We start from the raw sequence: 11186 nt of genomic DNA, 5'->3' as shown, positions 1-11186 counted from the left end.
TTATTTGGGTGTATATAGCTGCATGTGTGAAGCTGTGTCAGGTTGACAGAACACTAGCCATCACAACTGTGTTATTTGGGTGTGTATAGCTGCATGTGTGAAGCTGTTTCAGGTTGACAGAACAGTAGCCATCATGACTGTATTATTTGGGTGTGTATAGTTCTGGAGAGAACTCGGATTAAACCCAGGTTATTCAGGCTTTGTGCCAGGTTACCAAACGAGCCCTCTCATTCCTTGTCTTTGTAAGATAGATACAGGAGGCGGTGACATCTATGAAGCAGATAGAATACCTGACTGACTCCAAGATGCTAGATTGACGTGGTGGTGAAAAGCTGCAGCTCCTTGTGTTTTGGCAATGGTTTATGGTTTACAGGAGACTTTCCCCCAGAATACTTCATCGTTATTCCTCAGAGCAAAACTATGAACAATGGCAGGTTTATTATTTATTAACCTCACTTAAACATAAGGAAGCAGATGCTTAGAAATGGTTAAGCAGGGGCTGAAGAGATGGCCCAGTGCTTATAAGAGCACTGACTGGTCTCCTAGAGGACTCGGGTTCAGTTCCTGCACGCACTTGGCAGCTCACAACTGTCTGTAATTCTAAGATCTGGAATACATGCAAGCAAAACACCAATGCACATACATTTAAAAAAAAATTGTTAGGCAGCTGGACTTGGTGTATTTCTTTAATCCCAGCACTGTGAAAACAGAGGCAGGTGAATCTCTGTAAGCTTGATGCCAGCCTGGTCTACAGAGTAAGTTCCAGGATAGGATATCCAGGGCTCGATTACACAGAGAAACCCTGCGTCAGAAAGCCAAAACCAAAAAAAGAGAAAGAAGTGTTAAGAAGCTTTTATTGCAAGGAGGTTTAAGTCATGCTTAGACACCAGACAGCACTGTGGAGATGAAATCCAGAGCAGTGTTTCCGAGCTGAGCATAGCATGCTCGCTCTGACTCCACATGCACGCTTGTCTTCTGCACTCCAGGGCTCTGAGCACCGGTGTCTGCAGAGGCGGGTTTTGGTGTGTTCCATGTGGGTTCACTGTGGGGGGAGAGATTGGTATTTACAGCCACTTCCAGTTCTCCTGTGGAGTTGGCCATCATGAGAGGAGGAGGTTTGCTTTAGCTACGTAACCGTTGTCCCCTTTCCTCTATCAGGACAGGACACACATGCTCCTCAGAAGCACACACACCCCCACCTTTCAAATCCCTTTCCACAGCAGACATCATGGATGTACAACACACACCCAGACTTCACACTCTGGATTATTCCTTCTGTAGACTGCTTCCAGGAGATGTGCGCTATCACTTTTCTGGAAAGAACACACGGCTCCATCAATTTGACTTTTATAGTGATATATTATTCTGTCTATGCTATAACAAATAAAGCTTGCCTGAAGATCAGAGTGTAGAACTAAGCCACTAGTTAACCACAGAGGCCAGGCGCACACCTTTAATCCCAGCACTCAGGAGACAGAGGCAGATGGATCTCTGTGAGTTCAAGGCGACCCTGGGCTACACTAAATTAATCCAGTCTAAAAGAGAAACAGAGCCAAATCCCAGTACTTGGGAGGTAGAGACAGGAAGGAATATATATCGCTGGGCGGAAAGAGGAGTATAAGGCGGGAGGAGACAGGAGCTCAATGCAGTCTGAGGATACAGTCTGAGGACAGGATTGCCCTTTTGGTCTGAGCATTGCTAGAGGTAAGAACTCTAGTGGCTGCCGCTCTGCTTCTCTGATCCTTCAGCTTTCATCTCCTGATAGCTGACTCCAAGTAGACCAATTAGAGTTTATGCTACAGGCTTTAGCTTTTCCTTTTCTTTTTTCTTCAATATACATAATGTGCGGTAGGTTGGCTGAGAACTTGTTATGTAGTCTTGGCTGAACTCCCATCCACCTCAGCCTCCCAAGCACTGGGATTATAGGCATGAGCCACCATATCTGCCTTCAGTTTTGACTATAGATAAGTTTAGGGAAACCTAGAGAAAGAAGCCTGTAGCTTAGATGAAACGTAACTTGAGTCTATGGTTCCTTTCCTGTTTGGTTTCAGTGTTAGGAGTGCTCATTCAGGTATTCACATAAGTGGAATCTCTGTGCCTTATAGAAATTCTTCCCTTAATTTGCTCCAGTCCGGTTTTCATTCACTGTAGTAATGAAGTTTAACTGAGGACTAGGGTCTGGAGACAGGCTCTTGGGTACTGGGAGACTCACTGAGTCCCAAGAGAGACCGGAAGAGTGTGGGTCTTCCTCTTAGCCACAGACACCTGTTCTACCATGGTTCCAGCTCCTGGATTTGTAGCCTCCAGTTAGGAAACTCAGCTCACAGGTCTGGATGAGCAAAAAGAATATCTCGGTAGGACCTGAGCTTCAACTTCTCTTTGGGTTCTTTCTCTTTCCAGCTCCCCATTCCCAACGCAGACGCGGGGCCAGAGGCAGAAGCAAAAGCAGAGACCGGTTCTTTCACAACAGTCTAGAACTTGTCCCACCTGTCTCGCCTCCGGAGTCTGGTCCACCTAGCCCAGATGTCAGCAGCTGTAAGGACTCCCTGGAGGATGTGTCTGCAGATGTCACACAGAAGTTCAAGTTCCTGGGAACTCACGACTGTGCACAGCTTTCGGCCGCTTCATCCAAGACGCCCGGTCTCAGAGGAGCCGGTCAAATGGGAGCAAGCCTGAAGTTTTCAGAGAATGGGGACCCGAATGGCTTCTTTTCTAGGAATCATGCAGATTCATCCCCAAGTCAAGCAGCCGGTGGCTTCCGCCTTGATGTGACACAAACACATGAAGCCATGGCCGTGAAATCAAGCAAGCCTTCTGGACCCCACATGGATGTCAAGGGCAAGAGTGAGGCTCAAGACAAACAGAAGGTCCCTTTCTTGGGTAGTTATGCTGGCGGAGCGGCTGTGGAAGGAATTCTAGGTGACAGGGGCACAGTCAATGGTCTGGGAGAAGTAACATTACCTAGCAACCATCAGAAGAGTACAGCCAACCCTCAGGATCCCCGTACCACTGGCAGAATCACCAACAGTGGTCAAGATATGGCATTCCTGGGTGGCAAATATGGAGGAAACACACCCTGGCCCATTAAATCGACCCATAATGTACCAAATGGCTCTAGTCAAATTCTGAATGAAACTCCTAAGAACTCTGAAAGCAGCGCCATCGGCTTTGGGGTAAAAGCAGCAGTCACAGGAAGAAAAGAAGCCATGTGCTCTGGAGTACAGAGTCTGAGAAACCAGATCCCGGCTATGCCTGAGGAGTTCACTGCCCCTGCACAGGCCAGCAGGCTGCCTCTGTCACCCGCGCTTTCCTCAAGCCACAGAGTTGAGGTCCCTGGTAAGAACTCATGTGTAGTGAGGAGCAGTGGGCTATATCCCGCCACCCGGCTAGCTTTATACCCCAAATAACAACACACAAATTGTATTCTTTTAAACACTGCCTGGCCCATTAGCTCTAGCCTCTTACTGGCTAACTCTCACATCTTGATTAACCCATTTCTAATAATCTGTGTAGCACCACGAGGTGGTGGCTTACCGGGAAGGATCTTAACCTGAGTCCATCTTGGAGAGGAGAGCTATAGCGTCTGCCTCGCTTCCCTTCTTCCCAGCATTCTGTTCTGTCTATTCCACCTATCTAAGCTGCTGTCCTATCAAAAGCCAAGGCAGTTTCTTTATTAACCAATGAAAGTAACACATAGACAAATGACCCTCCTCTGTGAGCCCAGTCAGTGAGCCCTCAAGGATGACCTCAGACTCCTGATTGTAAGTAACAGAGGGAAGAGACTCCTATGGCTTGAGGGACAGGGAAGGACAAACACAGTACCATGGTATTGAGTCTCCAGCCTCAGAATTGCAGTCACTTCCTAGCCAGGAGTCCCTAGGGCCCTAGTGCCTACGTGTTATTCTACAGAGCGGCTAGGCAGACTCTTAGGGGCAGCCCGAGAATCCAGGGTGGATGTGAATATGGACCCCATTTCTGATGTCTTTCTCACAGAGAGGCCAGATATCCTCATTTTTGGGATCCACGCTTCCTCTTTTGTTTTGCAGATGACCTATCCTTCATCACAAGTGCTGCATCGCCTACTGATGATCGTGGCCCAAAGGAAATCTGTCAGGACCATCTGTATAAGGGCTGCCAGCAGAGTAAGTTGTATTTTCTGAAAGATCCTTTAGTCCTGCTGGGAGTGTGGCACACACCAGGACTTGCCCAAGCCGGGACCAGCTTGAGTGAGGGGACGATGGGGGAAATGCCTGGCTGGGAGGACAGGAAGTCAGCAGTCAACTTGAAGTTGAACAGTGAAGTTGAATTGGTTAGAAACCCCAACCCTTCACTGTAAACCCTTTCTCTGTCACCGTAGGCAACTGCAACAAGAGCCACTTCCATCTGCCCTACCGGTGGCAGGTATTTGTAGATAATACTTGGATTGACTTCCGGGCCATGGAGGACATCGAGAAGGCCTATTGTGATCCCCAAAATGAAGTGTAAGTTGGTGGTTGTCCACTGGCTAATGGGTTCTACAACTCGGACTGAGGGAAGCTTCAAGCTCAAGCTGCCTAATGCTGGGGACTCCAGGAATAGTTAGTAATGCGAGTGACATCAACAGTGACATGATTGTTTGATCTGTAGTCATTTTTCTTCTCCTTTTTCTCCCCCCTCTCCCCCGCGAGACAGGGTTTCTCTCTGTGTACCAGCTCTGGCTGTCCTGGAATTTGCTTTGTAGACTAGGCTGACTTCGGACTCACAGAGATCTGCCTCTGCCTTCTGAGTGCTGGGATTAAAGGCATGCATCACCACCGCTCAGCTCATGGAAGCTCTTATAAAGGAAAAAAACATTTATAAAAAAAGGTCAGGTAGTGGTGGTGCACATACATTCCCCACGTGTGATTTGAATAATTCCACGTGTTCTAGCACAGACGTTTGTTGTGTAGCTATGTTTTTGTGTGCCATCTCTGTGTTCTAGAGACTTACAGGAGAGTTGCTTATATTACTGCATTTGCTAAGATTGGCAGGGGGATGGGGTGATAGCCACATAACCACATTTACTTTTGATGTGCAGAAGGGAAGGGTACTTCACATTCAGTATGGAATCTAGAAGCTTTGGGTAGATGTCCCGTGTCTCCGCATTCTGCCACTAGAGGGCAGAACTCGCTGTTCTCATATGTAGATGAGACATTTCTTTCTCCCTTCCCCCAGGAAAGACATTTTCCCCCCTCTATGTGAACCCAGTTTCTCAATCTTGAAACTATTGATGTTTATAAATAGAGTTGTTGAGGGTAGTGTTAGCAGTGTTCGTGGTCTTGCTTTCTCTGCTTCCCTTGGCCCGTGGTGACCACACATGACATTCACCTTTACCTACGGTTCCCCTGATCTTTCCCGATCGAGGACCTGAGAGCTCTTTCACGAACGGCAATTCTCAAGCTCCCATCTCAGCAGCACTAGCACTCCTGAAATAGATTGAGGATCTGTGTATGTGAGTTACAGCTATCAGTACATCGTATTAAAAATAATACCCAGGGCTGGAAGATGGGTAAAAGTGCTTCCCATGTCATTGGGATGAACTAAGTTCAACCCCCAGGATTCACTGTGAAAGGAGAGAACTACCAACTGTATTCCTGACCTCCATGCATGTGTCGTGCACACTCCATACACACATACATCATATACATACACATTATATACAATCACGTCCTATACACACACATGCATCATACACATACACATTATATACAAACACGTCCTATACACACACATACATCATACACATACACATTATATACAATCACGTCCTGTACATATACACACACATTATATACAATCATGTCCTGTACATACACACATGCACATGATATGCACATACACATACTCACATGATACGCATATTCACAGTATACCCACAAAACATCACACATAGACACTAATAAAAATTAAATGTTTTGAAGTTGTGTATTAACGTAGCCTTCAGAAATCTGTCTTTTCACCCCCGAGAAAGCTATCTTATACATAGAAAAATAGAAAAGCAAAAAAAGCCAGATAGTATATCCTTTCTTACTTGTGTGGGTTTTGTTTTGTTTGTTTTGGTGGTGGTGATATTGCTTTTTTGGAGACAGGCTTTCTCCTCTATGTAGCTCTGAATGATCTGGAACTTTCTCTGTAGACCAGGCTGGCCTCAAACTCAAGAGATCTGTCTGCCTCTGCCTCCCAAGTGCTGAGATTAAAGGCAAGCCACTAAGCCTGTTTTTTTTTCTTTTTAAAGATGTTTTAACATTACTATGATAACTTTGACCTTGTCAATCCTCTTATGATTTCCATATTATTCAAACTATTTGTACTGCAATAAATCTGGTTTTGTTTTTAATTTAAAAATGAGTTTTAATTAAAAAAATTGAGTTCCAAGCTAGGTGGTGGTGAATTCCAGCAGGACAGCCAAGGCAACATAGAGAAACCCTGCCTCGAAAACCAAAATAAATAAATAAATAAGATTCCTATCACTTAGCCTATTGTTTGTTTTATGGACAATTCTGTTCTCTTATGGGGAGAATCGCTTTACATTTTCCCTTTATATAATTTTTTTTTTCATTTTATGTGTTTTTGCCTGGAGTGTGGATTCCCTGAAGTGGAGTTACAATGGTTGAGAGTAGCCATATGAGTGCAGAAAATTGAACCCAAGTCCTCTGTAAGAACAATAAATGCTCTTAACCACAGTGAGCCTTTGTACTAGCCCACTGGGGATTTTCTTTTGGGGATGGAGAGAATGAATAATTTTAGATTTTTTTTAATTAATTAGTTATTAATTGGTTGAGCCAGGCCTTCACTAGATAGACCAGGATGGCCTCAAACTCAGAGTGATCCATCTGCCTCAGCTTCTAGTATGCCAGGATTAAAGTCCACCACCATGCCAAGGAGGATGCAGATTTTGGAAACCATTCCATATGTAGTACAGACAAGTTACCTTTCTGTATTTCAGTTTTTCCTGTATGTGTAAGACCAGAAGCTGCTGTACAGAGAAAATTTAGGCTCCATGCCTTGTAACATTTAGAATGAAAGAGAAAGAAATAGAGAAAGAACATTTAAAAATGTTCTTTGCAACCTAAAATTTTGCAACCCTAAAATTTAAATTCCGTGTTCATGGTAGGGGTGACCAGAATGTTGGAGGCAGAGGTCATGGAAGTGTTTGCTTAATTGTTTCCTCTTACTTTCAGCATTCTGATGGGAACCCATCGGATCAATTTCCAGAAGATGACCTGTGGTTCCTATCGCATCCGACGCCTCTCCACTCCTTCGTTTGTGGCACAGTCGGAGAATTCTGTCTTCAGCACCACGTGGCTGTGGTACTGGAAGAATGAGCTTAACAGATATGTACAGTATGGGGATGAGGTGAGTACCGCTTTCCCCTTAGGGGTGTCTTAGGGTTTCTGTTGCTATGAGGAGACACATGGCAACCCTTACAAAGGAAAGCATTTTATTGGGGCGGCTGGTACTTCAGAGGTTCATGCAGGCAGATGTGGCGCTGGAGATGTGGCGCTGGGAGTTCTACTTCTGGATTGGCAGACAACAGAAGGAGTCTGTGTCTACCCTGGACATAGTTTGAGCATAGGAGACCTCAGAGCCCAACCCCACAGTGACACACTTCCTCCAATTATGCCTTTTCCTATGAGACTATGAGGGACAATTACATTAAAACTCTCACAAGGGGAAAAAAAGCCAAAACACTATTAACAGAATGTTTGAAGGCAACAATCCTATTTTTGGAGAGTGGGTATAAAAGATAAACCTGTGTGTGTGTGTGTGTGTGTGTGTGTGTGTGTGTGTGTTTTGTAGTGGGGGAAGGGCAGGAGTGGGGGAGGCACAAGGGTGAGGTGTTTCAGTTCCAGTATACTCTAGGAGAACTGAGAATCACAAATATGTTATTTTTCAGGACACTTGGGAGACACAATTCAATCATGTCCCTCTTCCTCTTTTTTTTTATTTAATTTATTTATATTTTATGTATGAGTGCTTTACATGCACATGTTTATGCCAGAAGAGGGCGTCAGATCCCATTATAGATGATTGTGGTTGCTAGGAACTGAACTCAGTCCTCTAGAAAGAGCAGCCATTCTAAAGGAAGGCCTGGACCTCTGAACCAGCTTTCTGTGTGCCAGTTCCAAATGGCACTGCCAGCGTAGACAGCGGCAATGGGGAGTTAGGAGAGCGATGGAGGTGTCTCAGCGATTGTCACACCAGCAGAATGTCTTTTTTTTTTTAGTTGATTTTATTGAGCTCTGTATTTTTCGCTGCTACCCTCCCTTCCTCTCCCCCACTTCAACCCTCTCCCATGGGCCCCATCCTCCCAATTTACTTAGGAGAGCTTGTCTTTTTCTACTTCCCATGTAGATTAGATCCATGGAAGTCTCTTTTAGGGTCCTCATTGTTGTCTAGGTTCTCTGAGATTGTGAACTGTAGGCTGGTTTTTCTTTGCTTTATGCCTAGAAGCCACTTATGAGTGAGTACATATGACATTTGTCTTTCTGGGTCTGGGTTCCCTCACTCAATATGATTTCTAGATGTCCCCCATGGCGAGGCCAAGTGCACTGCGGGCAGGGACTCTCTACAAGCAGGGTCCTTCCATGTTAGTTCATCAGCACAAAGGGTGTTTGCAGCACACATTTTGTCAATGAACCCCTCAAGGAACCTAAATGAGCAGAGAGGAGCAGGCAGACTTGATGGCTTGGCCCCCTTGTCAGTCTGCTCTTTCCCATGGCCTGTGGAACATCCTTGCCTCAGAGTTCTCGTCACACCGGATGCAGATTCTTTTTATGTTCAAGCCAAGTTTGACATCAAAGTACAGTCGCGTAGACAAGCATGTAGGCCCTTGGCCCTAGGACATTTTCCTAGGGTGCTTCTATTCCGGGGCCCTCTCCTGATGGACATTTGGTGGGCCTTTCCTTAGGGACGGGGGAAAGAAGGAAAGGCTTAGTAGAAAACTGAATATCACTAAAGGAATCACGAGCCCCTCCCCATGTAGGCGCCCGGCAGGATTCCTGTCTTCAGCCCCTATGCTCTAGTTCTCAAGGAAATGTTTTGCAAATGTTTTATTGGGAGCCTCTGAATGTAGGGTTTTACATCCTGTCTGCTCCTGTCAGAACCAATGCGGCAGAGTGGTGGCTTAGTTTTTTGTCTGTTCGTTTGTTTTGTTGGGATTTATTTATTATGTATAAAGTGTTTGCCTGCATGTCAGGAGACAGCACCAGATCTCATTACAGAGAGTTGTGAGCCACCATGTGGTTGCTGGGACTTGAACTCAGGACCTTTGGAAGAACAGCCAGTGCTCCTAACCTCTGAGCCATCTCTCCAGCCCCAGCGGCTTAGTTTTGACACGTCTTTCCCCTCCCATCCTGAGGCTTGCATTCTTCCTAGGTGCCTCAAAACCAGAGACGAGGTCTACGTTTCTTGAGTATCCAAGCCCCTTTAAACACAGCCTCAGTGGGTAGCAAGCCCAATGCACCTTCCGTGTAATATGCTGACTGGGGGGCCTGCTTCCGCTACTTACCGGGGTTGAAGGCAGAAGAGAGAGCTAGGTCATTTATATCTGAGCAGCAGCATCCCTGTTGGCCCTAGAACTTACAGGAGTATTGGAAAGGCTTGTTTACTACAACTGCAAACTGCCCGTGATGTCCTGACTCCCACAAAACTATCAATTCTGTCCCAGCGGCTGCAGATGAGTTTATATTGTGTAGGTGGTGTAAATGGTCTTCGGGCAGCCCCCGAAAGTGACATCCGTTTCTACAGACAGTGCTCTCTCTCTCTCCAGCTCGGTGATTTGGTGTCCAGTGGGAAGTTCTTCAACCTGGCTCGGGAGAGAGCATGCCTCCCTAATCCTATCGCTAAAAGAAAGCAAACTGTGTAAGACAGAACAGTAGAGATTTCCATCCCGAAAACCTACCCTCACGTCTTTCCCTGTGTGTTCCTAACTTTTTCTGCATATAGAGCCATGGCCATCCCCGCTCCAACATCAGCTCTCCGTACCTCGAATCTTTGTTCCGGTCCTGTCCCAGGGGAGTTGTTGTGCCGTTCCAAGCCGGTTCACAAAGCTACGAATTGAGCTTCCAAGGTGAGTTTCTGTCTTCAGTTAGTGTGGAATGTCTGAAATCTGGCACTGAGCACACGAGTAGACAGTCCACACTCATTGCCACACCCAGGGTCAAGGGTCTTTTTTAGCATGGGAACCGTCTGTGTCTGAGGGTGGCAGCTGGAGGCCGTCAGATCCATGTTCTGACTCTTTCTGCCACCTCTCTCTTGTTTAGACAAGAAGTCTCTAGGGGTTCTTCAGCTCTGTCAGAGTATGTTTCTGATTTTGGGGGTGTGCTTTGTGAGTATTTAGTTGCCGCCGCCGACAATGGAGTCTTGATCTTCTGGGCACCCTTAGACCTCAGAAACTTGCTCTTGGCTTCATGTCCTGCCTGTTGATCAGTGATTTCATTTCCCACCTCCACTCAGGCACGTGACCTGCCACCACATTTTGTTTTCTGCCACGATGTTCTTGTGAACCTCTGTAGGAAGGTCCTGGTAGCTTCCACCAGTCTGCCTGCTGCATTGAGGGAGGAAGAAATGAGGGCTGGAACCAGCTTCCCTTTGAAAGTGCTTTGGTGCGCTGTGCCTTAGGGACAGGCCTGCATGTGGTCAGAGCCAGGCGTGCAGACCTGATTCTTTCTCAAGTCCTTGGCTCTCCCAGGTGGTCTCTGAGGTCTATTTATTGTGCCGTAAACAGTGTAACTTTAGGGATTATATTATGCCAACGATTTTGGAAATCAGCCTGGCATTCACACCAAGACAGGCTGCAAAGTGTCCACTGTTTCATTTCCTCTATATCCACTAGAAAAAAAATCAGTGAATAAATAAATTAAGAGGAGTAGATGTCAGTGGGATGTTAGGGCATTGGTCCTAGTTTGCATGTCTGTTATGATAAACACCATGACCAAAAGCAATTTGGGTACTGAAGGGTTTAGGGAAGCCAGGGCAGGAGCGTGAAGCAAAACCATGGAGGAGTGCTGCTTATACTTACTGCCTTGCTTCCCCTGGCTTGCTCAACTGTTTTTCATACTGAATAGTTCCCTCTGCCTGAGCATGACACTCCCCACAGTGGGCTAGGCCCTCTCACGAAATTAGCAATTTAAAAAATACCTCCCAGGGATGCAGAGGCAGCTGTG

The 11186-nt window shown here is 46.1% G+C and overlaps 1 protein-coding gene across 1 annotated transcript in view; it reads left to right on the top strand.

Moving 5' to 3' along the window:
• The window catches only part of Zc3hav1 (zinc finger CCCH-type containing, antiviral 1), a 43721-nt gene that overhangs the window by 22294 nt on the left and 10241 nt on the right, over positions 1-11186 (top strand). Inside the window, exons 4-8 of the mRNA XM_005365839.3 lie at positions 2401-3336; positions 4047-4142; positions 4358-4481; positions 7200-7374; positions 9967-10090. Of these exons, the coding sequence (XP_005365896.2) occupies positions 2401-3336; positions 4047-4142; positions 4358-4481; positions 7200-7374; positions 9967-10090 (1455 nt within the window). The remainder of the gene's footprint in view (positions 1-2400; positions 3337-4046; positions 4143-4357; positions 4482-7199; positions 7375-9966; positions 10091-11186) is intronic.

The sequence above is a fragment of the Microtus ochrogaster genome, unplaced genomic scaffold (assembly GCF_000317375.1).
Source record: "Microtus ochrogaster isolate Prairie Vole_2 unplaced genomic scaffold, MicOch1.0 UNK4, whole genome shotgun sequence".
Lineage (NCBI taxonomy): Eukaryota > Metazoa > Chordata > Mammalia > Rodentia > Cricetidae > Microtus > Microtus ochrogaster.
The sequence above is the reverse complement of the archived record's forward strand: the minus strand, read 5'-3'. Positions and strand labels throughout refer to the sequence as shown.